General features: G+C 40.3%; 1 protein-coding gene across 2 annotated transcripts in view; it reads right to left on the bottom strand.

Annotated features, from left to right (window-relative positions):
* The window catches only part of NOL4L (nucleolar protein 4 like), a 199,764-nt gene that overhangs the window by 111,968 nt on the left and 60,389 nt on the right, over positions 1–27,407 (bottom strand). For both annotated transcript variants that reach the window (XM_074292757.1, XM_074292756.1), the window contains exons 3-4: positions 18,968–19,079; positions 6,605–6,714 (exon numbers count right to left, since the gene is read on the bottom strand). In XM_074292757.1, coding sequence (XP_074148858.1) covers positions 6,605–6,714; positions 18,968–19,079 — 222 coding nt within the window. The remainder of the gene's footprint in view (positions 1–6,604; positions 6,715–18,967; positions 19,080–27,407) is intronic.

Raw genomic sequence — 27,407 nt, 5'->3', positions numbered from 1 at the left:
CTTCCCAATTTGTTTCCCTACTTTTAAAATTAGGAGGTACCTATGTAATGCAGTGGATAGAACCCTGGGTTCTATGGTAGTTAGGAAGACCTGAATTTAAACCTTACCTCAGACACTTATTATCTGTGTGAATAACAGATGCACTGGGTAAGTCACTTAAGCCCTATCTCTTTCAGTTTTCTCAACTGTAAAATGAAGATAATAACAGCACCTCTTAGGGTTGTTGTGAAGATCAAATGATATATATTTTAAAGTGCTTAGCACAGTGCCCAACACACAGTAGTGATTAATAAAGGATTGTCTTGTCTTCCCTTTCCCTTCCACAAATTAGCTCACTTCTCCCTTCTAGTTCTAACATTCTGAAAGATTCTCTAAGTCTCAAACAAACATTTTGAGAATCCTAACTCCTGAGAGCTAGAAGACCTGGGTAAAAGTCCAACCCTGCTACTTTTTGAGTTAGGCAAATCTCTTCTTCCTCTTGGTCTTCAATCTTCTTGTGTGTAAAAGGTGACTAGATTAAATTATCTGTAAATTTACTATCACTAAGAAGGCTGACCAACCAGGGTCCAGAACAGTACTTGGCAGGAAAAAGGTACTTTAATGCTGAATGAATGAACCATCCAACTGGATTTCAATAGATGCTTTGAAAGTCCCATGGGAATGGGAACATTCCAAATTTCCCTGGTATTGGCTGCTTCCCTTGACCCCCAGTATAGAGAAATTTCATGAGAACTCCCTAGTACTACTTCACAGCATTCACAATACTAGTACATGGAATACTAAGTGTTTTATATTATATATGTTTGTCATAGCGATGCATTATGGCTATAAATCCCAAAACTCAAAAGATTCATAATGGCAGGTGATCCAAAAATTAATGGAAAGACACATGGCAGGCACAAGCAGACTATAGCATGTTATCAACAATAATCTATTTGTGTGAAAGACTATTTGTGGAAGGAAAAGGAAGTGAGTGGGTCATACAGTGAAAGTGAAAGATAGTGAAAAGGTAATGTGATATAATTAATAGAGAACTAGACTTGAATTCCGGAAGTCCAGAGTTAAGATCCTGTTTCTGACCCATAGTGTGACCCGGGTAGGTGATTTAACCTCTCTGAGTCTTAAGTTCCTTGATTATAAAATAATAATAATAATAATAATAATAATAATAACCATAGCACCTATCTCACAGGATTGTTTTGAGGATTTCAAGTCAATAGATATACAAGGTAGGTAGGGGAGAGGACAAACACAAGATGAAAACTCTTTGCTCTCAGAAAGCCTCCATTCCACTTAGGGATAAGGACTATATGGATAAGAAAGCAGATATAAAGTGTGTATAAAATAATACAGGAATTTCTAAGAGGAAAAAAAGTAAAAGTACTCATAATTGGAAGGAAGGGGGAAAAAATCAGGAAAGGGATCATTTGAGAGGTAGCATTTGAATTACAAGCAACTAGGTGGTTAGAGTATCAGACTCAACATCAGGAAGATCTTAATTCAAATCTGGCTTCAGACACTTATTAGTTGTGTGACCTTGTTCTCCTCAGTTCCTCATCTGTAAAAATGAGTAGGAGAAGGAAATGGCAAATCACTCCAGTATCTTTGTGAAGAAAATCCCAAATGGGGTTACAAAAAGTTGGACATGACTAAAAAATAGCTGAACAATGAAGTCATAATTTGGTGAAAGTTAGATATACAAGAGACTGAGGTAAAAAGAGTATACATTCCAGCCATGGACAGGCATGTATCACTTTCCTTCATGGAGGCAGGAAATCTAATGTTTTATATTGAGAAGAGATAAGGGGCTAGTTTTGACCAGAAGAGGAGATATGAAGGTTAGTCATATGAAATCAGACTGGAAATGCAGATGGGAATCATGTTTATGGAAGACTTTAAATGCCAGGCTGAGGATTTTATACTTTATCCTAGTGACATTAGAGAAATGAAGAAGATTTTTTGGATAGAAAGATGACATGGTCAGTTCTAGGTTCTAGGAATATAGATTTGTTTGTTATATACTTCTAGCATGTATTATGTTACTATGTTACTATGTGCTTATGTAATTTATGTAATTATGTGTAATGCCTCCCATATTGATGGATTTATGTTTCAAGGTCATGACTATCCTATGTTCTAAATCAAAAGAAAGGGGGAGATATTAGGATTACTAGGTGAGAACTCAGGTTGTCTGGACAGTGACAAGGTGAGAATTCAGGTTGTCTGGACAATTACAAGGTGAGAACTCAGGTTGACTTGACAGTTCTCTGGCTCAGACCTTTGGTTCAGGTCTTTAAAGGGAGTTTACACCTTAGGAATTCTAAGAGGAGCAAGCTCATTGGTTGGAGTACTTCTTCCCAGAAGCCCTTGCATTATCCCACGCCCATTCTCTGGGAGGATAAAAAGAGGCAACATTGAGCCTGGAGAGCAGTCTGGACTGGGGAAAGACAAGAGCTGGAGGAGATTCAGAGCCAGGATTCAGGAAGAAGAAGAGGCTGGCTGGAGGCTCCAGAAGCCTCCCAAAAAACCTGCTCATAGAGGAAAAGATTATACAGAAAAGAAACCTCCTCCCAGAGAAGGATTACAACTGAGAGATGATCAGAACATTACAGCAGTTGTGTAATCATGAGAATAAATTGAACAGGAGAGAAGAGTAGGAATAGGTAGGTCAAATAGGAAGCTATTGCAATAGTCTTAGTAAGGGGTGATTTGATATTTGATTAAGCCTGGGGATTGAGAAAAAAGGAGGTACCAAAGATAACTCCAAGTCTGTGAACTTTGTTGACTGAAAGGATAATGATGCCATTCACAAAAACTGTCAAGTTTAAAGAAGAACTGGGTTTAAAAGGAGATCAAATGAGTTCTGTTTTGGACACAATGACACATACTTAAACAACATTCAAATGGAGTTTAGCCAAAAAAGTATTCATGAAAGAAAATTAGGACTGAATATATAGATTTGAGTTGCATTTGCCCAATGATGATATTTGAACCTGAGAACTGATGAGGTTTACTGAAAGAAAGAATAAGAAGAGAAGAGAACTCAAAGCAAAGACTCTTAGGGGATGTTCATATTTAGTGGTCAGGAGGAAAATAACCTGGCAAAACAGATTGAAGAAGAATGGAAGACAGGTTGGAGATAATGTATGTAAAGTACTTTGTAAACGTTAACATAATTTATAAATAAAAGTTTTATTATTATTTGTACAACAGAAGGGTAATCCCAATATCGTGCTGCTAACTATGAATCAAAGAATCAGGAAAAGACCACTAATTAGATGGACTTGGTATGGAGGATTTCTAGGGGAAAAAAATAGTCAAGAATACCACAAAAAAGACATGGAAAACTATCCTGGCGGAGGGAGTACTTACATTAAAAAGACAAAGGAAGTGTACTGAAATATGGCCTGTCTCTCCTGCAAGGCTGATTGAGAAGTCTGAAGTTTGTATTTTGCGGTATGATGATACTATAGCATGTGTTTGAGCTGTGTGTGCAGTATGGGATTCTATACTACACATGTAATGACTGAGACCATGTGCTTCCTCATTTTAGCCAACCAAATTTTCCAGACCTTGAGCAACTTATGGAGATAGCCCCAAAGGAGAGCTGTTCCCTGCTTCACAGAATCACAGAAATTCAGATTTGGAATCATCTTCATATCATCTCACATTTCTACAACACTTCAAGGTTTAAAAAGTATGGGGCAGCTAGGTGGCGCAGTGGATAGAGCACCAGCCCTGAAGTCAGGAGGACGCGAGTTCAAATTTGGTCTCAGACACTTAACACTTCCTAGCTGTGTGACCCTGGCCAAGTCACTTAATCCCAGCCTCATTTAAAAAAAAAAAGTTTAAAAAGTAAGTTCCTCAGGTATCCCTGGTGAAACCAAGGTGAGTATTGTTAAATATCATCATCATCCCTATTTTACAGATGAGGAGACTTGAGGATCCCAAGTCCATGCTAAATGAGGATCAGATGGAAGAATTGGGGTATATAACCAGAGAAGAGAAAACTCTAAGGAGATATATCTGATGGGCTAATATGTGAAAGAGGTAACAGACTCATTCTGTTTGGCCCCAAAGAGCAGCACTACAAGCAATAGGTAAAAGCTGCCAAAAAGCAATTTAGAATTAATGCCAGGGAGAACTTCCTAATAGAGTGGGCTATTAGTGATCTGAGCTACTTCAGGAGGGAGGGATGTTGGAATAAAGATTCTTCTTATCTGAACTAGACTTTAGGGCTCTCACAAACCTGAAATTATTAGTTACTCTCTTTCTATGGTTCAGGATTAGGAGCCAATCTTGCATTTTCTGTATTAAAAAATGTTATAATCTGTCTTTTGTATATTGATAGAGAACAATAAGCCATGAGATTACAAAAATCACTGGATCTCAAAACTAGAAAGGATCTCAAAAAGCATCTGAGTCCAACCTGGACCTAATGTGGATCAATGCATCCTTCTGGGAGGCAGCAAGAGGTGTAGAAAGTTTTAAATCTTTGTCACAAAGGATTGTTTAGTCTGGAATGGGTGATAATGGGGGCATCTTGGATATTATGTGAAATAAAGTTAAAAGGTGTCAATAAAACATGTGTTTTAAAAACAGAAACACTAGAATTCAGAGTCAAAATTGCTAGTACTATACCTACAACTGAATTGTCAGGTCCATTTTCTTTTCTCCTCTGTCAAATACAAACTGTTATACTAGATAATCTCTAGGGTCCCTTTTCCTACTTACATTGTATGTTCTAAGACTCCCTTGAGCCTTGACCTTTTGTTCTATGTTCCAAGATTCTTCTCAGTTCTGACTAAAATAAGTAGAAAAAATGCTGGACTTGGGATCAGGAGTCCTGGGTTCAAGTCTGTGCTCTGACACTTATTAGCTATACTTCTTAGCTTTGTAACCATAAGCAAGTCACATTACCATGTTCAGTTTCCCTATTTATAAAATGGAGATGGTAGTAATCCTTTTCTCCTCAGCTTGTCATAGAGCTGGTAAGAGGAGCAACTGAAAAAAAATGGATGTAAGCATCCTTTAAAATGTAAGACATGGTTATTTTCCTATGATGAACCAGGATACAGTGAGAAAACCTATGAACAAGACAGATACTCCACCTTGCACTATACTGAACTGAAGTAGCCAAACCCTCACTTTGCTGAGGGCTGTAAGGTTGCCTTTGTGAATACACAGAAAAGTGTGTGTGCTTTTTTCTCCTTCTTTTTATAGCCTGTTTCCATGGCGCCCTGAAAAGCCCTGAACAAACCACAGCTTGGACAGCTTGGGGGCCCTAGAGTATTTTCAAGTCATCCTCTGAGGCCCACTCTCCCAGGCTTAAACCTCAAGACCATACCTCTCCTGACTCCCCGAGGAAAGGAACTCACAGCAGTGCTCAGATTCTACTGTCTTTCAGATCAATGAGGAAGGGAGGGATAATGGATAGTGGCAGCAGAAGGCTAGGGTTTGAATCTTGCCTGTAATACTTATAATGTATTCAATCAATGGGAAATTCACTTCACTTTTCAAAGTCACAGTTTTCTTATCTATAAAATATAAAATCTATAAAATAAAATAACAATATTTGTATGACCTCATAGGCTGGCTATGAAAAAATTGCTTTTAAAGTGTAAAGCATTATAGCAATGTGAATTTTGATTATTGCTGTCATAAGACAATTATGGTTTAATAATAACTAATATTTACATAGCATGTCAAGGTTCACAAAGGACTTTATAAATATCATCTCTTTTGATCCTCAAAGCAATTCCATGAGGTAGTTGCTATTGTTATTTTTATTTTACAGATGAAAAAACAGGAGGCAGAAAGAAATTATGTGATTTGTCCAGAATCACTCAGCTAGTAAGTGTCTGAGAAGAGATTTGAAGTCAGATTTTCCTGATTCTAGGTCCGGTGTTCTATCCACTACAATATAAAACTCTTTAGTGGGAAAAAATGCCTAGGGATGAGTTCCAGTTTTGCCACTTACTAGCTATATGACCTTGAACAAAATTCCTCATGTATAAAATGAGAGAGTGCAATAAGCTGGCTTCTGGGGTCTCTTCCAGTTATAATCTTATGATTTCTAAGTCTCCATCTAGCTCTAACATTCGATGTTTTAAGGTCCCTACCAGGTTTCACATTCTAGGTTTTAAAGTCCCTCTCAGCTCTGACACTTGTTAAAGGGCAAACTGGATACTTAAATTCTAGCTTCCTGAACTCTTCTTATTAATAATTATCTGAGAAAGTGTGTAGAGGTAGGTAGAAACCTGAATTCCATGGATTTCACTAGAATAATTCTCTCCTGACAATCAGGGAACTCTGCCCAGCAGACCAGTTAACTAGGAATACACTCCTCCCTTGGCTTCTTCCATCTCTTTCTGGTTTGACTGCCTTTCCAAGATAACAGATTAGCAACCTCTTTGATTTTCAGTCCGTTTTCTTGGGCCTGAGTCTTTTGCTTCTGATAGGATAATACATTCCCCCCCAAAAAAAATAAAAGAAAAGGAAAGGAAAGAAAAGACAAGAAAACAAAAAAAGAAGTAGATCCAGAGAAGGGAGATATTTCTGCCTGATGTTCTTTACCCAAACCTCTATGAAAATAGCAACTCACCTGCTCCTGGGAATTCATTACCCGTAGCTTCATCTGCTTCAGGTATGTTGAGGTGAGGGGCATGTTATAGTCGATGATCCCAGAAACCAGAGGGGAGGGAGGTTCATTTTCTGAAGGAAAGAACAAACCAGAAGCCATTGATAGCCTGTACAAAGGGCTCCAGAAGCCTTACTCTCAAAGGAGGGACATGGCAATGACATCTAAGAATCTTTACTCTCAGTGAAGTGAGAAAAAAAACCATGCTACTTACACAATTTCTAATTTTTAAAATCCTTTATTGTGGGCAATACACTTTCTTCTTAACCATCACTGGGGTTATCATCCCCATTTTACAAAAGAGGAAACTGAGGCTTAAAGAAGGAAGTGGCTTGCCATGATAACATGGCTAGTGTTGAAGTGTTAAAAGTGAAACTTGGTTTTTTACCTTAAGCTAAACTGAAGTGACCATTTTAAATTTGTTATTCATTTAAAAGACATTAATTGTTGCTCTGTAGAGAGCGCTATACCTTGTAAAAAGATATAAAAATAAATAAGTCACATTTCTGTCCTGTATTGATATTTTTAAAATGCTTCCCTCATAACAGCTCTTGAGTGAAAGTATTAATTCCATTTTACAAATAAAGAGACTGAAATTCAGAGAAGTGAAATGACTTCCTGAAAGTCATATAATTGTTAAGTTGTGGACTCTGAATTTGAATCCAGATCTTCTGATCTCATATCAACTCTCTTTTGTGGAAATGGTACTTACCTTTTTCAACTTAATTCAGCAAATATTTCAAGTGCTTAACTAGCATACTAGACACTGTGGTAATCACTAGGGAAAAAATAAAAGGCAAAAGGGAGTCCTTGCCATCAAAGCCCTTACAATCTAATGGGAAAAACAACATGCAAACAAATATTTATAAACTAGCTATATACTAGATAAATAGGAAATAATTAAGAGGGAGGAAAGCATTGGAATCAAGAGGTGTTAGGAAGGATTCCTGTAAAAGGTGGGATGTTGGTCGTGACTTAGATATCAGAAAGATTAGTAGAGGTAGAGGTTCCAGCAATGGGGGACAGTAGAAGGGAATACCAGGAAACCTTGGTCATGAGTGGGACATTTTTTTCATGAAACAGCCAGGAGGCCAGTGTCATAGAATATGTGTCAGGGAGTAGAGTTGGAAAGACTGGAAACATAGTAAGGAGCTAGATTAGAATGACTGTCAGTGCAAAACAGAACACTTGGTATTGGTTCCTATAGGCAACAGGGAACCATTGGAGTTTATTGAGTAGGGAGGTGACATGATCATTCAGACTTGCATTTTAGAAAATTCATCTTAGTTGCTGAATGGAGGATAGATTGGTGTGGGAAGAACAGACTCAATAGTGAACTATGGCAATAATCCAGGTATGAAGTAATTAAGGGCTTTCACCATAGTAGTGGCAGAATAAAAAAGAGAAGTGAGCCTATTCCAGAGATATTGCAAAGATTAAATCAACAGGCCTTAACAACACATTGAATATCGGGGCTGAGAGATAGTGAGGAATCCAAGATGGCTCTCAGGTTGCAAGACTGAGTGACAGGAAGGTTGGTTTGAATAAGGCAGCCCCTGAACTTGAGGTGTTTATAATCTTGCAAGGGGTTATGATTTGTATATAAGCATGCAATAATTACAAATTAAGTACAAGGCAGAATAAGCATTAGGCTTCCTGGAAGAAGTAACATTTGAACCAGTACATGAAGAATGAATGGAGAAGATTTCAGGAAGTTTAGGAGAGAAGTGTTTTAAGGATAGGGAAACAGCACAAGCAAAGGCACAGAGGTGAAAAAACAAGGGGCATGTTGCGGGGTGGGGGGGGGGAGGAGAGGGGAAATGAACAGTGTAGTTGGGCTGGTACAAAGTATATATGAACATGTGTAGCACCAAATAGGAGATGAGAGTGGGAAGAACATGAAAGTCTGGAGAACGGGGTCTATAACTATCTTATTGAGCCTCAATTTTCCTTACATAAAATGGGGATCTTATGAAGAAAAAGCCTGATAAATCTTAAAATGCTACAGAATAGTGAGTTGCTGTTATAATAAGGCTGTAATAATAATGAGAAGCTGGCAGAAAGCCTTGAATGTCAGCTTTGGGACTTGAAGAGCTATTTAGTAAGTGGTAAGAAGTCACTGAAGGGCTTTGAACAGCTCTGGAGCGATTGTAGTCTCTATCTTAGTCAGGTGTGGCTGTAGAGGAAAAGTTATGAGTCAAGAACAACTCCAAGGTTAGCTGGCGGTATATTGATTAGAACTGAATTGTCAAATGTAATGAAGGACATCCCATGTGCTCATTGGGGGGGGGGGGGGGAGAGAGAGAGAGAGAGAGAGAGAGAGAGAGAGAGAGAGAGAGAGAGAGAGAGAGAGAGAGAGAGAGAGAGAGAGAGAGAGAGAGAGAGAGAGAGAGAGAGAGAGAGAGAAACTCTGCTTTGGATTTTAGCTCCATTTTCCCACTTCCACAGGGTTGGAATATAGATCCTAACCACCACCAACCTTCACACTGCCCCTCATCCCTCTACCCCAATTCTCTCAGACAAAACAACAGATGGTAAAAAAATAAATACCATTCACATTCCAGTGCCCCCTCCACCCCCAGGCTTGGGCTGAGAGACTAATATAAGGAATATACTCTAGTAGAAAAAGTTTGGATCTGGAGATGAAAGCAAAAGCCCTGATTTTGCTATTTATGAAAGGGAGTGTACCAAAGAGGATAGAATACAGGAATTGAACTCAGGAAGACCTCTCTTCAATTCCTCCTTCTGAAATTTTATTAGCTGGGTATTTTTAGCTTCTTTTTTTTTCTGAGGCTGGGGTTAAGTAACTTGCCCATGGTCACACTATTTTTAACTTCTTAACCTCAGTTTCTTCATCTGTAAAATTAGGATAATTACCTTTAGCCCCTATCTTATAGGGCTGTTGAAAGGCTCAAATGAGATAATGTGGGGTTTTCTTAATTTATTTCCCTCCCCAGCAGTTAGGTTAAAATTTTCAATTTTTTTTAACTCCTCTTTTACCTTCTAATTTATTAGCTCTCACCTCTTCTACCTTACTGTCCAAAGATATTTTCAAGAGTGGAAGATAGACTGGGTGCCCTCATTGGGGCTACTAGCAGCAGCTGCTACCTCCTTGATTCTAACTTCAAGTTTCTATACAAATGACTGATTGCTCCCATCAAACCAAGGGTTTTTCAGAAGAATAAGGGCCTTTAAAAAACCTGAACTAAAAACAGTTCCCTCCTGAAGCCAATAGCCTCAACACTTCAAGGATCTGATATTTTCCTAGTGTGGACACACCCTCCACAGACACATATTACAGCTCCTTTGCAACTAAGTAGATATGAATTTCATAGTCCCTCCCAAAAAAAGTATCATTGAGTTAGTCTGTCCACACTTGGCTACAGTGATCTTCAAACAATAGATATACAGTCTTTCACTAGACTCAGGCAAAAACACTTTCCCTTTTTAAAAGATGTGATACAGTTATTCCTAGATTGACATAACTTAGAGTTCTGGAAGGCTACATCACTGGTGTACAGAAAAACTTTAATGGAAGTCTCTGCAACTGGATGTCATTATGGATTTAAGTCTTGGTTACTTCCCCAAATTCTTATAATTATATTACCAGGTCACTCACTTATCTACATACCTGTGAATGCTTTTGGGAGGGGGTGAAGAGTAGAAGGGAGAGACAAAGTTGGCTTGAGTCTTGCTTTTTGACACTGTTCACCTTCACAGTATATTCTTCCATATTCCACATTCCATTTGATTCCCAACATTCTCTGACATAGCAATCTCTGACATAAGCAATCCCAGCAGAACCGGGACAGAGGGGGTTAGGTTCAGAAGTTATCTGAGATCCAGCTCTTGCTGATAGAGGAATCACTGCCCAACTTTTCAGTATTTTCTATGCTTAAGACTACAGGCAGCTCACACTCTAGCCTGGTGTATATGATTTACTTCCCCAGGGGCAAACCCAATTCAGAAGAACAAAAACACAGACACACAAGGAAGACACCAAGGAAACCCAAGGCTCCCCAGAGCTGTTCAACTCAGACATGCAGGGATCTCACATGGCTAATTCTCCTTTCTATCGGTAGACTCAGTTGTACAGCTACCAAAAAAGGGTCAAGTTAGCCCAGAGATAGTGAGTCTCATTGCTTCTCTCTCTCCTGCCCAAAGACAGAACAGAAGGAAGAATGGAAGAGAGCTGGTGCCCTCCTTAGGGCTACTGGCAGTACCTGCTGCCTCCCTGATTATATAACATCTGGGTTTGATACAAAACGGTACCTGCTCCCTTTCTATGAGTCTTTCAAAACAGAAGCATCAAACACATGAAGAGCCAGATAAAAATGTAATTGGGAAATATCTAACAAAATAAATAAAATAGAATATAAGTGATCTTAGTATGAGGTTTTCCAAGTCAATATGTAGCCTATAGGGATAATTTTGAATGGCTTAGTTGCCCCCAATTTTATTTGAATTTGATACCAACTATTTCAGAAGAACAACAGTCTTATTAAGCCTAAACTAAGTAAATAGTTCAGAATATGCTACAGAAGCTAAAAAGTTAGAAAGAAATATTCTAAGAACCAAAATAGGTATAATGTACCAAAACTTTTAATGTTCTCACCAAGGGTGTCATTCACAAGAAAAAGATGACTAATTCTAGATAATAATATCTAGTAGAAAAAAATTGCCTTAGTAGATACCAAGGATCCTGAATGATTCAACAAATGCAGAGAGCTTCTAGAGTTATATTTCAATATCTCATTGCTAAATGAGATGGAAACCAACTTAAGAACTAGGTTGTTTACAGAACCTCACAGATAATCAATGGTGCAGAAGCTTCCCTCAAACCCAGCCAAGCAAAACCTACTCCATCACCTAAAATCAGACAGTATTAATGAATCAATGAAAATTCTGACCACGATTCTTCCTGCACTTTCCTAGAGCCAGTCACTAGGTGGCAACTTTTAAAACAGCTTTGTGGGGGAGAGGAAAAACTTGGCAATACCCTCCAAGGGTTCCCTCCAACTCTGATATTCTAAAGTTTTATATTAATTTTAAGGCTTTAGGATCTGTGACTTCATCTATCACTCTTTTACTGATGCAGATCATAAGGTATTTGCAGATAATATTCGTGAATTTCTAGGGCCAAAACATTTGTGATCTGGCAGCCAATCTTCTGGTAACAAGTATGTGACATCAACATCACTAATTAATAATAATTATAATAATAATAATAATAGCTAAAATGTATATATAACTTACCATATATAGCATATAATACATAGAATATAGTACATATTATGTATATAGAACTCACAACAACTCTAAGAAATAGGTGATATTATTATCCCCATTTTACAGATGAGGAAATTGAGGCAAAACGGAAGTTAAGTGACTTGCCCAGGCATACAGCTAAAAAGTGTCTAAGGTTGGATTTGAAATCAGTTTTTGACACTTCCTGATTCCAGGTCCAGCTCTTTATCTACTATGCCAGCTGGCTAGTCCAACAAGCAGAGATTGACAAAAAGTCATTTCACCCACATATAATATATATATATTATAAATTATAATTATTATTACAAATAAATAAAAGAATTATATCAATATATTGACTTGTCCCAAGACCATTTTCATCTAAATTCCATTGGAAATGTAAGAAGAATATGATAATATTACATGGTGGCTGGAAAAGGCAACACAAGGGTATGGAAAAAGAAAGAATCAATCTCAGTGCCAGGAACAGCTAAATTCAAATTTTGCCCCCAACACACGATGGCTCTGACTTTCTGTTAAATCATTTAACCTACCACTGCCCCAGACAACTCAAAGGCTATGAGCTTTAGAGCAGTTACTTTAGAGCAGGGTACTTCCTCATGGATAGTTTCTAATACAAATGAGGCAGTTAAGTGAAGCAGTGGATGAAATGCTGAGCCTAGAATCAGGAAGCGCTAAATTCAAATCCATCCTCATTCACTAGCTGTGTGACCCTGGCAAATAACCTCTGACTACCTCAAATAAGGATAAAATAGCACCTACTTTCCAGGATTATTTTGAGGATCAAAGGACATAATATATTAAAAAGCACTTGGCACAGTGCCTGGCATATATCAAGTGCTAGATAAATGTTTATTCCACAGTTTCATCACAGGTCTGGTGTGGAAACATATCCATTAAATGACATTTACATAGTGATTTTAAGTTTTACAAATACCTACATTATCTCATTGGCTTCTCACAATGACCCTGTTAGGTGAGTACTGTAGATATTATTATTTCCATTATTTCAGATGAGGAAACTGAGGCACAGAAAAATTAAGTGATTTGCCAAATGGCACACAGTTGGTAGTTATTGTGGGCTCATCTAAGGACCACAAACACAAAGTATGGGCCACTGGCATAGCCCTTAGAGTTAGCTCCATACCACAAGTGAACAACAAATAGTAGTTTAAATAGAGAAGATCCTAGACAGAGTCTCATCAAAGGTCTAAGTCCCCACTTCTCCTGGTTGTAAGTGTGCATTCTTTTATTGCCCTGGTAGTCATTGGGTATCTTACAGGAGCAGTAACTGTGGAGTCTGGCACCCTGGCATTTCTTCCCCTGACTTCCTGTTTCCTGTAGCCTTTGCTTATGCTGCACACAGGGAGTAGAGAATCAAAATGCAGGCTGGACTGTCCTTGCTAAGAAACAAGCAAGGAAAGGATACTTTTCACAAACCCAGGAAGGCAGGGCTCCAGGACTTCTTTTAAGGGAAGAGTGAGCAACATCCCTGCCCTATTTTGAGTTGGTAAAAGCCCAGAGGAACTTCCCTTTCCTCAACAGACCCTCATCCAGAAACTCACTTCCCAACTGACCTTTCACCTTTCTTACTCAGTGGTAGATCAACTCAAAAAGCCAAACAATCCCAGTCTAACCCCTGATGGAAAGCATCCATTATCTCTTCTTTGTCATCAGATGACAGTCAAGGGAAAGAACCTTGGCAATGAAGCACCAATGAGAGGAAACACCAAAAGAGACTATGAATAGTGCAAAGGTCAGGGTTCTGTTCTTTGGGTAGGGTAGCCAGGGCCTGCAGAAGAGTCCCCCCTTTTCCTCATGCCTCACCTGGGTGCTGCCAGGCATGCAGAGGTAGTTGACGCCTTCTAGGCGTTTTGAGGGGATGTTATATTTAGAGACAATTCTCTTGTCAACAAGGGAGGGTGGGGGAAGAGTGGGGGGGGAGACAGCAAGACAGACAGAAGAAGAAAAAGGGGGAAAGAGGGAAGAGAAAGAGGAAGAGAGAAAAAGAAAGGACAGAGACAGCAAGGCAGAGACAAGGGGAGGGAGTGAAGGGAAGGAAAGAGAAGGGAGAAGAGAGGAGGGAAGGGAAGGGAAGCAACTGATCTGCAAATATTTCTAACACATCATGCCTTACTTTGGACCCAGTACTAGTGGAATTGATTTTTTTTAACCAGACCTGATTTCTTTGGTATAGAAAATATCAATGAAAAAACCCTTTTTAACCAATGCAGATCAGAACTTGCTCTGCAACTGTCTTAGAAATTATCTGGGGTACTCAGAGGTTAGGTGACTTGCCACTTTATATATTTTATTTTGTCATAAAGACAAAAAGTGTCAGGACTTAAGCCCAGATCTCACTGACTCCAGAGTCAGCTTGGTATTTATTACAACATGCTGATGTGGGGTGTCCCAAAAGCACAACATACAACCCCTCTTTATAAATCACTGGATCTGGAGTCAGGAGACGGGATTGTGACATTTCTATGTGCTAGGTGTGTGATCTTATGTAATGTGCTTTGCTTACCTGCACCTAAGTTTACTAATTTAGTCTGAACCACCTCAGAGGGCAAAAGTAAAAGGAAAGGCTCCATAAGCCAGACTTAGTATTATTTCAAGGCCCAGAATTATTATTTCAAGGGTTTACAATGTCTTCTGCTCAGAGCTCTGCACCTCACCTACTTCAGTTACAAAGAGAGAAGGGGCTCTCCTTTATACTTTTCATTTCCACACTAAATATGAATAAGAATTCTTAGTATAAGAAACCTAGAGAGTGGGATCCATTTTTTGGTTCTCCCTAGTTTATTAGGGTGTTGGCTATGACAGGGAGAGCTGTTACCTGAGATAAAAAAAATGTTTATTCAAGGGGTGAGGACTTGATGGGCACAATGGGGAATTAATCCACCCTTTCTCCTGACAAGAGCACACTGGACTGAGGTTTCTCTGCTGAACCCACAAGGTTTATTTATATTCCAGGGATTTCTCAGCTCCAGCTTCCTCCTCTCCTCTTTCCTCTTCTCCCTCCCTCCTTTTAGAAGGTGGGGGAAATGAGCCACTCACTGCATGATACCCCCTCCCGCCTCTCCATAAAGATCATTTGGAGAGGGAGTCAGCAGCCCCAGGAGACCTCTGGAGCCTTAATTGGGGAGTGGGAGGATGAGGACATCATCACACTGATGATCTCCAGAGCCCTCGAGAGGTGGGGGGCTGAGGGGGAGGGGAACGGGAGCATCCTCCCTCTGCCACCTCCTGCTAGGAAGCTTGGCTGCTAGAGGGGAAATTGAAATGGAATGGCACTAGCAAAGGGCAGGAGAGAGTAGCTGCTGTAGACCCTGTCTCAAGGATCCCTGCTGTTGAAAATGGGAGGGAGACAGAGAGTAGCTTCTCCTTAGAATTCCAACCCTAACCAGAGCAAAGACTCCTAGTTGACGCCAACCTTTTGTAGCCCCTTTCCTCCCCCAGAACAGGCTCTGTGTCTGACACAGTCAGTTGCTGTGGAAATGATTAGGATGTGAAACGGAGGGTGACGACTCCAGGCACGAATTAAGCAGTGGGAGAAGATACCCACGGGACTAAGACCCTGTTTCTAAAAAGACAACCTGGAGAAATGAGAGAAAGCCTAGACCAGAAGTTTCTAAAGGAAGGAAGATAAGTGGGGTGTGATCAGAAGAGCACTGGACCATTATGGGTCCCAATTCTACTGATTATCACCACCCCCAAACATACACACATATGCTCACTTACTAGCTGTGTGACCATGGGCAAGCCACTTCCCTTTCCTGGGTGTCAGTTTCTCCATCTGCCAATAATAATAATAATAATAAATAACCATAATTATAACTCACATGTATATAGCACTTTAAAGTTTTCAAAGTGCTTCACATACCTTTACTCATTTGATCCTAATGTCTCTGTAACATAGAAACTATTGTTCTTCCACATATTACAGAAAAAGAAACTGAGGCTGGGAGAGGTTTTATCCAAAGTCATCGTTAGTAAAAGAAATGGAGAGGGTCTCTAAAGTCTCTTCCAGTTATGACATCCCATATTCCTTCTTTTTTTGGCAAGCAATATAGTACTGTAGAAAAAGCACTAGTCTGTAACTTAGGAGAACTGAGTTTGAGTTCACTTAGTATGTGATAAGAAGCAAGTTATTTATTTAACCTCTTTTTAGTCTCAGTTCCTCTATTTGTCAAATCGGTATTTGACAAACCAATTGTCAAATTTGGTTGACTTGAACTCTGCTTTTGATTTTTCTGAGGAAAGCACTTTGGAAATCTTAAAGCATTATAGGAAAGTGGGTGATGATTACTATTATTATTATTATTATTAAATATTCTAAGATCTCTCTTCCAACTCTGACATTCTATGTTCTAAACTTCTTTCTGATAGTCTAAGGTCTCATCTTCCAGGGCCAACATTGTCTGTTTCCATGCCCCAACTACCAAGGAAATGTGTGATATAATGAACCCAAGATGTGTATACAAAGCCCTGCTTTAGTTCAGACAAATGGGGGGAGGGGAGTTAGGCAAAAAGTCAACCATGCAATATTGTGCCAATCAGTGCCAATACTTGGAGATGGCTGGGTATATTTCTCATCACAACTAGGGGATTTCACTTAGCACAAACCAATGCATCCTAGACCTAAGTGTGGGGCCTTCAGAATTTCCCAGAGGAACATCAGCTCCTTTTACAAAAGATTTATTTTGGCCCCTCACATTGCAAGAGCTGATGCATGTGTCTGATGGGAGGTAATGGTCTAATTGCTCTCAGGGGAAGGAGAGTCATTGGACTGCTGGTGACCGTGTGTTGCTGTCAGAAGTTCCTAATGTGCTGGTTTCTGGGACCAACTAAAATAAAATGAAAACCCCACAGGTCTCCTTCCTGCACTGTTTCCTTTGCCATTCATTTCAGTATAACATTTTTATCTATAATGGTAATAATATTCTTTGTATCATTTACAGTAGGATCCACTTAATCAACACCTAAACAAATGGGCCATCCTTCATTCAGAGCCAGAGCCTAGGCTTCAAGCAGGGGCAAAATTGCCCCTGACTCTAGCAACCTTCCCTGGGCTGGGTGCCAGTGAACAGATTTGGCACAGAACACTTGAGGGAAGCTAAAACCCTAGATGAATGGCCCACCTGGGCTCCATTCTCAGGGAGACTTCCTACATGCACCAGCTAAATTTATTGGCCTGTTTTACTGTGCCAAAGCCACCTGCAAGCAGATGTGCCCCCAAGATTTAGTGGGAATCTCTGCGAAGGACTGGGGGAAAATGGGGGCTCAGGGACTACCTGCAGCCCACTAAGCAGATACAGGCTAGAATTTGTGAACCTGCATGCTAGTAGGGATTCCACTTACCTTCCTGTTTACTTGAGGTGGCCTTGAGTCATCCTGTTTGCCTTTTTACAACAAATATTTATTTATTAACACTTTAAGAAGGCGCGCCCCCAGCTCATCTCTGCCTATTGAAATCTTATGCACAGTTTAAAGCCTACCTCCTCCAGGAAGCCTTCCTGAAGTAATTGGCCAGTTTACAGTCTCAGAACTAGAAGTGAATCCTTTTACAGATGAGGGAAGTAAAGATCAGAGAGGTTATAGCATCACAAAACTACAGAGTTAGAATTAGAAGGGAACTCAGAGGCTATCTAGTCTGATCCCTTCATTTAAGAAAGCGGAAATGGAACCCCCAAGAGAGAAAGTGACTTGTGATAATATCTGTAAAATACTTAGCACAGTGCCTGGCCCATTGTTGGCACTAAGTAAATCTTTATTCCATTCCCTTCCCCTTGCCCAAGGTCATACAGAATAATAGATGACATGGCTGGGATTTGAAACAGGTCTTCCAAGCACAATTCCAGCAGGCTCTTCCCCACTACAACACACCACCTAGGATCTCTTCTTGAATCTCTCAAAAACCTTGACTTGTATTACTCTGATAGTCAAGTTACCGAATGTTTGTTAAATACCTATTATATGCCAGTCTTGCCATACAAAGAAGGATAAAAAACCAGTCCTTGTATAAGTCTTACCATACTAGTCTTATGTCTTATACCTATCCTACCTTATGTTCATATTATAATTATCTGTGTGTGGCTTATTATGTTCCATGAGGGTGAAGGCTTGCCAGCCTTATCTTCTCCTTATATAGATTACACATTATTTAAAATAGACTTACTTTACTCCCTTGTTCTCCACCTTCTACTCTGCTTTCTTTCCTCAGTGTTGCCTTTGTTCACAATATGTGGTTTCTCTAAGCCTAAAATGTCTTCTACCCCATCCAAATCTCTCCCTTCTTCATCTATTACCATCCTACCCACCTGTCAAAGCCCAAATCAAAAGGCATCTCTTCCAAGAAGTCTTCCATGATTCCTCCAGCTGAAAGCATTCTTTCTCACTTTATTTAATAGCATGTTTCACTTTGTACATTCAAATTTACTCTTCCTTTATCGATGCCTGTCTAATTATACCTAGCAGATTTTATAATCTTCGTGACAGTCCTGTTTCAGTCTATTTATATTTCCCTTACTGCACAGCACAGAGCACTGAGTATGCACTGAACGTTTGCTAAATGAATGAACCCTTAGAATCATAAACTCCTAGAGCTGTAAGGGACTTCCAAGGTCATCTCCTATAATGCCTCCCTAAACAGGAGCATTGGTGTAGACCCAAGATGTTATCTGAGATCTCTGCCAGCAGCTTCAAATTCTACAATGCTAAGCGCTACAAGAGTTCCAGAAGCCCAGAGAGATCACTTTCAGTCAGAGTGCCCAAGAAAAGCTTCAGAGGTGGCCTTCTGGATGAATGTTTGGTGAGTTTTCAAATGATCCCTGAGATAAAAATGTAGCTCTCCCCAGCAGCACCGTGGATTCCCACTGGCCTCTGGGAATTAGGACAAGTGCTTAATCGGCATTTCTCTTCAAGGCTCTGCCAGCATTCACTTTCCCCTACACAGATGATGCAGCAGCAGCAGCTGTGGATATATATTGTCTGGGGTCCCTGCTCCAGCCCACCCCTCTGCCCCACTTCTGACCCCAAATATCTGTCTTTGTTTACCTTTGGGCTCTAACCCATTGGAGTTAAAGTGCATCCTCTTTTGACATTCTGTGCAGCTCATCAGGAACCGGGTCACAGCCTCCCTTGGGAGAAAAGCGTAGGTTTCTGCAATCTAGGGAAAGAGACAGAAGTCTAATTATCTCTGGGCTCCTGGTCTCTGGCTGCTTGGTAAGGTGATCAAGGAACGCCCTGCCTCACTTACAGGTGCTGTTACGCTATTTCTGTGTACAATCATACCATCAGGCAATGAAAGGAGCAGTGGCATAGGAATCAGGAGACCTGGGTTTGATTTGAACTCACAGGATTGTAGAGCGAGAAAGAAGCTTAGAAATCATATAACTCATCTCATATTATTCTCTTAAATTATAAACAAAGAAACTGAACTTCTCAAAGGGGAAGAGACTTGCCCAAGATAGGTAATAGCAGAGACAAGATTTGAACCCAGCACTTTTGACTCAGTGTTCCAACAAAGTGGCTTAGTGGGTAGGATATCACAGTACTGAAACTGCAGACAGCCAGACCTGGTTCAGATCCAATCTCAGACACTTACTAGATAGATGGACAACCTTAGGGAAGTCTTTAAAATCTCTCTCTGCCTCAGTTTCCTCATCTTAAAATGGAGATAAAAATACTCCCTACCTCCCCAGATTGTTGTAAGAATAAAATGAGATAATATGTGTAAAGTGCTTTGCAAAACCTTAGGACTCTATTTAAATGCAATCCTCCTCCTCCTTCATCATTATTATTGTGATCGTAATTTCTAATATGCTGTGAGATTTCTCTGGCATTTACTAGCTGAACCCCACACTGAGCCTCAGTTCATCTGAAAATGACAATAACAACACTTGCACCAGCTGCCTCACAGAATCCAGAATGGGGAAAGTACTCCATGTAAACCTCAAATGAAATGTGAAGTTCAGATGAGACAACTGCGAGTGATATTTTACTCCATTTCTCGTGAGAGAAGCAGGAGTCAAAGTCAGGAATTCCTTAATTCCCAGGGACTGAAATCATTCAAGATGTTTTCTGAGAATTAGTTCTTTCTGTCAGAGAAGGCATATAACCAAAAAGCAGGCCTGTTAGATAAGGCTATTTCTTATTCTGGTAATCATTATAGTCTTTTGTTATAGGTTCTGTTTTAGAGATAGGGCAAATAATCTGTTAGGAGAACTGACTCTCGAGATTACATAGTGAGCTAGCTAGTTCTGGCATCTTCTTTTAATTTCAAAAATAGCCTGCTCCTGGCTACTCAAGGCAGCTCATCTGAGCACTAAAGGTGCTCAGAGACAGCCCAGTGGATTTCTCATCACCACCAGTGAGTCCCTCTCACAAATAGAATTAAAGGTTCTAGCTGCCAGTTTTCTATTCCCATCTTGGGAATGAGTCAAAAGAGAAGAGAACAGAACCATGGATTGTTAAGACCAGCAGGGACCTTAGAACATAGCATATTGAGCCTCATGAGCCAACCATGGGCATGACCCTCAAAAGACAGACTTCTGGACCTTAGCACACAGGTGGTCAAAGCATGCTAAAATGGAATCTTAGGACCTGAAAGAGACCTGGGATATAACTATTTCTGTATAATTACTTTCCTTTGCTATGCTACTTTTTTATTTTATTCATTTAATTTCATCCATGCCTATTCTTTACAACAATCAATCTTTACCAAATTTGTCATTGGGTGGAGGCATTGAGGTAGAAAAAAAGGGGAAAATGTGGAGAAAGAAGTTAAAGAGAAAAGAATTAAATGGGACACCATGAGAATGTCTCTGTTCTCCCCAGATTCCTGCAGACACCTTCCCTGTAAGTCTTAATCATTTGCCAATTCTGATCTAACAACTGATTAAAGAAAATTAAAATTAAAGAAAAGTCAAAATAAATTCACTTCTTTTTGTTTCTTTGTCTAAGGCAGCTAAAAGGCTTAGAAAGGTCTTAAGACTTAAAACTACACTAAAATTGTTGGGAAACCCTGAGTTGAATAAAAAAATCCTTTTCAATAGAAACATCAGTTTAAGAGAAAGAGTCATAGAGATCTGAATGCTCTCTCTATTCTATTTCCTTAACTCAGTGTGATCGTGAACAAGTCACTTCTGCTCTGAGTCCCAATTTCCTTCACCATAAAATGAGGAATTTGGAGCAGATGATCTCTAATGGTCTTTCCCAACTCTAACATTGTGTGTTCTAAAGTCCCCTTCCAGGTCATTCCATCTATGTTCTATATTCTAAGATCCCTTCCAACTCTGGCCATCTGTGTTTTAAGATCCTTTCCAAATCTAGCATTCCATTTTCTATATTCTAAGGCCCCTTCCAGCTCTGATAGTCTGTGCTTTGATGTTCCTATTGAATAGCTTTGCTATTTGATGATCTATAAAATGTCTGACAACTCTGATATTCTATGTTCTAAGACTGAGATTCTTAATCTCTGTTTGGTGTATCATGAACTCCTTTGGCAGTATAGTAAAGTTTGTAGGCTCATTCTCAAAATAATGTTTTTATATAATTAAAGAAAATGCTTAATTTCACTTGGAAGTTAGTGTGAAAAAAAAAGAAATATGTATTTTTTTAAAAGATGGAGTTTTCCCATCTAAGTTCATGAACCCTTTGAAATCTATCCATGAACTCTGGGTGGGAAATGGAGGATGGAATTGTGGACCCCAGCTCACCTACTGTAAGATTTATTCCTGCTCTGACTCCTACACTCTCAGGTCCATTCCTACTCTGATATTCTATGAGTAGTGAAATTTCTCAAAGCATGGGTGGGTGCTCACATTTATCTCCACTAAGTGGCAGCATAACCCCAGTTTATAGGTCTTTTAATCACAGCCAAGGAAAGTTCAAAGGCTTGTCCCAACGCCTCAAAAAGAAAAATGGGGCTCTCTGTAGAGTCTCTCCCTCTGGGGACACTCCCCTGCAGATGAGACCCATAAGCTCAAACTGTCTCCTCTCTCTCTCTCTCTCTCTCTCTCTCTCTCTCTCTCTCTCTCTCTCTCTCTCTCTCTCTCTCTCTCTCTCTCTCTCTCTCTCAGCTCCATATCGGTAATAGCTGAGCAAACTCCCTGCTCAATTTCCTGCACTCAAGGTGTCTGTAAGACATTTGTTATCATCAGGGACCCCTGCAGAAAGGTCCATGATGGGACTCTGGGAAGGTCCCCCAGCTGCCCTTGGCATCCTTCCCAGCCTTTTCTCTTTCTCCTGTGACAGTATCCCCCTCCAGCCCCACACACACCCCGGGTCTGCTCAGACTGTCCAGCTAATTTGGGTGGTACCATTGTTATTTCTCAGCCGATTTGATGCTCTGCAGAGCGGCCAGTCTTGATGAGTTATCTTCCTCCCAAACTGTCTGTGTGATTAGGCTTCTCTGGAGGTCATGGACAAGGGTAAACTCTCCAGTGACTCTGATGAGAGTGAGTGGATGGGGAAAGCCAGAGAAGTCGGGGATGGGGAAGACACATGGGAATTCGTGGAAACCCCTATGCTGGCTTCCTCCCTCATTAATACTAAGCAAGGGGAACCAAGACCATGTCTGACGGACACATTTCATCTCTCCTCTAGTGTCTGACTGAGAATAAATTCCAGGCCAGTGTGCCAGGGGCAGACGGTCGGTTGGGCACAGCCCTGCCGGGTCAGAAGGGAATACACTCGGCTAATGTGATGATCTCAGCTCTGGAGGAGCTCAGCGGGGTGGGGCATGGGGAAAGCCAGTGCAGTTAGCAGGCCTGGGAAAAGGGACGATCCAGCCTGTTCCCCTGAGACAGTGCAATGCAAAGATTAGTCCTGAGAAGAGGGGCATTGAAGGAATTAGGGACACACAGGGCAGCTGTGTGCTTAGGAAATGAATGGAAATTTCTAAATCATGATCACCCTGTGAAGCTGCCCTTCTTATTTGCAATCTCCCCACCCCTGCAAAAAAAAAAAAAAAAATCACGGATGGCCTCCATAGCCTGTTAGGGGATAAAATCTTGGAAAGGTCTCTAGCACTCAGAGCTGGATAAGACATTAGTCCAATCCCTTCACTGAAAAGAGAATTAGGAAGGTAAGATAACTTGCTCCAGGATAGCGCTCTTATTTTATAGATGAGGAAATCAGGTCCTAAAGAAGTTAAATGACATATTCAACACCACTGAGCTAATAAGTAGTTCAGATGGAATTGCAACCAGGTCCTAAAATGTAATGACCTTTCTACTCCCCCACTGTTGTTTTACTTGAGAGGGGGAGGGGAGGTCACCACACTTTCCAGACCCAGACAGGTCCTCACCAGATCCAGGAACGGTGTGAATAGCCTTTCTAGCCCACTGGGAAGATATGAGCCAGAGGACAAAGCAGTGCCAGCATGCTTCAGGGAGAAGCAGACCTTCTGGCTGCCTGCCCCACAATGGGGACAAGCATGCAAAAGGCCGGTAAGGCCCCCAGAATCCCTGGAAGGACATGAGGAGGGGGCCCCAGACCAGTCCTGCAGAGCAAAGCCTGACCTGAAGGAAATGAAGAAGAAATTTAGAGCCCAGAGATACACCTCCCAGGGAATCAGGAAGTCTCCAAGACAGTGACACCTCCCAGCCCTCTTTATTTATCTGTTTATTCAAAGTGTCTCTTAAGAGGGGCATTAGAAGGTGGGAGAAAGACCATTAGATATAGATTTTAGTCCTCCCTCAGCTACTTCCTACTTGTATGATCCCAGGCAAATCATTCAACGGCTCTGGGGTTATGTTCCTAAAATATATATGAAAATATATATGAATATGAAATTGTATATGTGTATGACACAAGGGCACTGGATCTCCAGAATTTCTCTTCCTGCTTTCAATCCTAGGATCCTATATATGTTTTCCTACAAAAATGTCATTCTTCCTCCCTCCCTCCCTCCCTCCCCCTCTCCCCCCCTCTCTCTTTCTCTCTTTCTTTCTTTCTCTCTTTCTTTCTTTCTTTCTTTCTTTCTTTCTTTCTTTCTTTCTTTCTTTCTTTCTTTCTTTCTTTCTTTCTTTCTTTCTTTCTTTCTTTCTTTCCTTCCTTCCTTCCTTCCTTCCTTCCTTCCTTCCTTCCTTCCTTCCTTCCTTCCTTCCTTCCTTCCTTCCTTCCTTCCTTCCTTCCTTCCTTCCTTCCTTCCTTCCTTCCTTCCTTCCTTTTGGAGATAATCAGGAATTAAATGACTTGCCCAGAGTCACACAGCTAGTGTCAAGTACCTGAGGAGAATTCAGGTTCTCCAACCTCCAGGGCTGGAGCTCTACCTATTGCACTGCCTAGCTGCCCCACCACATTTCCTTCAGACACTAGAAGGAGGTTTACTATTTCTGTTTTACAACTAGGACAAATGAGGAATAAGGATAAAATTTTTTAAAAGATCAGACAAGGAGGAGGAGGAGGAGGAGGAGGAGGAGGAGGAGGAAGAGGAGGAGGAGGAGGAAGAGGAGGAGGAGGAGGAGGAGGAAGAAGAAGAGGAAGAAGGAGGAAGAAGAAGAGGAAGAGAAAGAAGAAGAAGAGGAAGAAGAAGAAGAAGAAGAAGAAGAAGAAGAAGAAGAAGAAGAAGAAGAAGAAGAAGAAGAAGAAGAAGAAGAAGAAGAAGAAGAAGAAGAAGAAGAAGAAGAAGGAGAAGGAAGAAATGCAAATCTTCGGATTCTCTGTTTTCTATATCTAGTATTCCCTGAATATACATGTTTGTTGAGATAAACTGGATATATCTAAAACACTGATGTAAAAAAGGGACTTAAGGGAGTGAAAAGAATGCTGAATTTGGAGTCATGAGAACTGGGTTCAGATCTTGGTTTGGATAATTATAAACTTTACGTGAAACTGTACACAAATCATCCAACCTCTTTTTTGATCCTCAGTTTCTTTGACTGCAAAATGGAGACATAATGCCAGTGTTATTTATATATCTCAGAAACTGTTGTGAGGAAAGGGATCTGTCAACAAAATGCTAAGTAAATCCAAGTGTTTACTCTTACAGCAAGGGAAAATAAGGCCCAGAAAGGTAGTAACTTACAGGGACTGGAAGCCCTATCTCCAAACCAGAGCTCACTGTTTTTTTTTTTCCACTATATTCCGCTATCTCTCATCTCTTGGCTTCCCTCCTTCAAATTGCCCCCACCCTCCCCTGGTGAATTCGTCTTTGGCATTGGTTTGTTTTATTAGAATCTGAAGATAATTATGCAATTTTTCTATGTTGTCCAAGACTATATTTGCAAGATTGTAGGATGTTAAGATTTGGGACTGGAGAAGACCTTATATATCACCTAATCTAACCCCCTAATTTTACAGATCATAAAACTAAGGCCCAACAGTGTTCTCTTGAGTTCACCTTCTGCCCCTGATGAAGTTACAAGAACACTGCGAGAAGACTTCTTGCAAGTGGCTACAGACTGTCTGTAAGCACCCCTCGCCTGACCTAAATGATGATGCCCCAGGAGTCCTGGAAGCTCCAAAGCTACCTCAGAGGCTTAGCTTTGGGGCTGGGCAATGTCACCACCCAGCAATACCCAGGGGTAGAACAGACAAAAACAGGTTTACGCCCAACTCTTGCAGCAAAATAAAAGCTCTAAGATACTTTTCAATCTTCACATTCTATGTTCTAAGGAATCTTCCAACCTTCATATTTTATCTTCTAAGGACTCTTTCATCAAAAATATTATATGATGCTAGATTTAATTTGTAATCTCTTTTAAAGGGATCATTATGTTGAGAGCTCGAAGGAATTGGAGATTGAATTTAGAGCTCATGGCTGAAAGGGACCTTAAAAAGAATATAGTTCCAAATCCTGAATTTTACAGAAGAAACAGAAGCCAAGAGAAGGGGAATTGCTTACCCAAAATTCCAGAGCTAATTAAGTGATAGGGCTCACATTTGACCCAGGTCTTCTGAATCCTAGATCAGAGCTCTTTCCATTACACCAGGAAGGGATTATTTGGGACCCTATTATTTATTTTAATTGGTTTGCCTAAGGAGTTGGGATTTAACTGAATTTGTTTATGTAGGTGAAATTGTGAGCATATGGGGGGGTGGGGGAGAAGCATATCCCATGAACTTAAAAATGGCTTGAGTGACTGAAGTGACAGGTGGAGAGAAGGGAGAAAAGAGAGCAGAGGAGTTAAGAAAGTGACATGCTCCATCCAGCATCATTCAGGCTGGCGTGATAGTGAAGGCCTGGGCCTCATGTAGAGTTCAGCCTTGGCATTGTTGCTGAAATTCCAACTCTGAGTGCAACCCAGTTGGACCGTTGCCAGTCATGTGCCAGATCTAGGTAGGACAATAGGAAGTAGAGCATGTGGGAAGACATATGGAGGATAGGCCCCCAAAAATGTGGAATCAAGGACAAGATAGTGGCTAGATCTACAGCAGCTTAGTGCATTAGGAAAAAACAACACAAATTTTGGATGAAAAGACCAGGTTCAAATCCCAACTCCATTAGGTGCTACCATAACCTCTCTGCATTTCGGTTTCCTCCTCTGTAAAATGACCTTGAAAATCCCTTCTGATTCCTATTATTCTAAATATTCTGACTATTATATACCATGCAATAATGGAAAGAGTGCTGGACCAAATGGGAAAACCTGTATTCAAATCATGGTTCTGCTGCTTATTAACATTGTGATGCAAGCTACAGGGCTGTAAATCAACCCTTTCTTCTCTTTGAACCTCATTCTCCCCATCTGTAAAAACACCGCATTCACAGCATTTATACCATCTATAGCTCACAAGGTGGTTGTGAGGAAAGTATTTAAACAAGATATACATGAAAGTTATTATCAGTGACAGCAGCAACAAAGGAATAAGAATTAGACTAGATGACCTCTTCATATCAAGCAGTTTTTGTTCCTGAATCCAAACTGACCCTGGATGGTCCAGACTGAATTAGGGAACTAGTTCTAGCCCATAAGAACTATGAACAAAGAAGACTAAAATCATTTGGAGGGGGAATAGAGTACTTTCTGAGTGTCAGGAACAGAAGAGCATACAAAATGCATATAAAATACAAAAGTATTTAGGACAGTACACTCCTGTGAGGAAAAAATGTCCTAACAGAGTTAAGAGTGAAATGAACTTCATTAAGAGGCTAGAAAATGGGTTCTCCCTTCACCAGAAGTCTTCAGAAAGATGTTGCAAGCGTTGTAGGTGATAATTTTTCTTGTATGTTTTGGACTAGATGGTTCACTGATAAACTCTAAAATTCTGAAATTCGGTGACATCCATAGATAATTCCCAATTATGGTAAAAGGAGTTCACATTTCTATGGTGTTTTCCCTATAATGCCTTTTTTACAGGAGGTAATACAAGTTTTTCATCTCCATTGTACAGATGACAAAATTGAGGCTTGAAGAGGTGACATCACTGGAACAAGGCATCAGGGGAGAAAATAGCAGAACCAGGATTTAAACTCAGAGCTTCCAACTCCCAAGTTCAGAACTCTTTATTAGGTATGGTAATCATGTTAATCAATTCTTCCAACTCC

Source organism: Sminthopsis crassicaudata, chromosome 2 (assembly GCF_048593235.1).
Source record: "Sminthopsis crassicaudata isolate SCR6 chromosome 2, ASM4859323v1, whole genome shotgun sequence".
In the NCBI taxonomy this organism is placed as follows: domain Eukaryota; kingdom Metazoa; phylum Chordata; class Mammalia; order Dasyuromorphia; family Dasyuridae; genus Sminthopsis; species Sminthopsis crassicaudata.
Note: the sequence above shows the minus strand (reverse complement) of the source record. Positions and strands in the feature narration are given on the sequence as shown.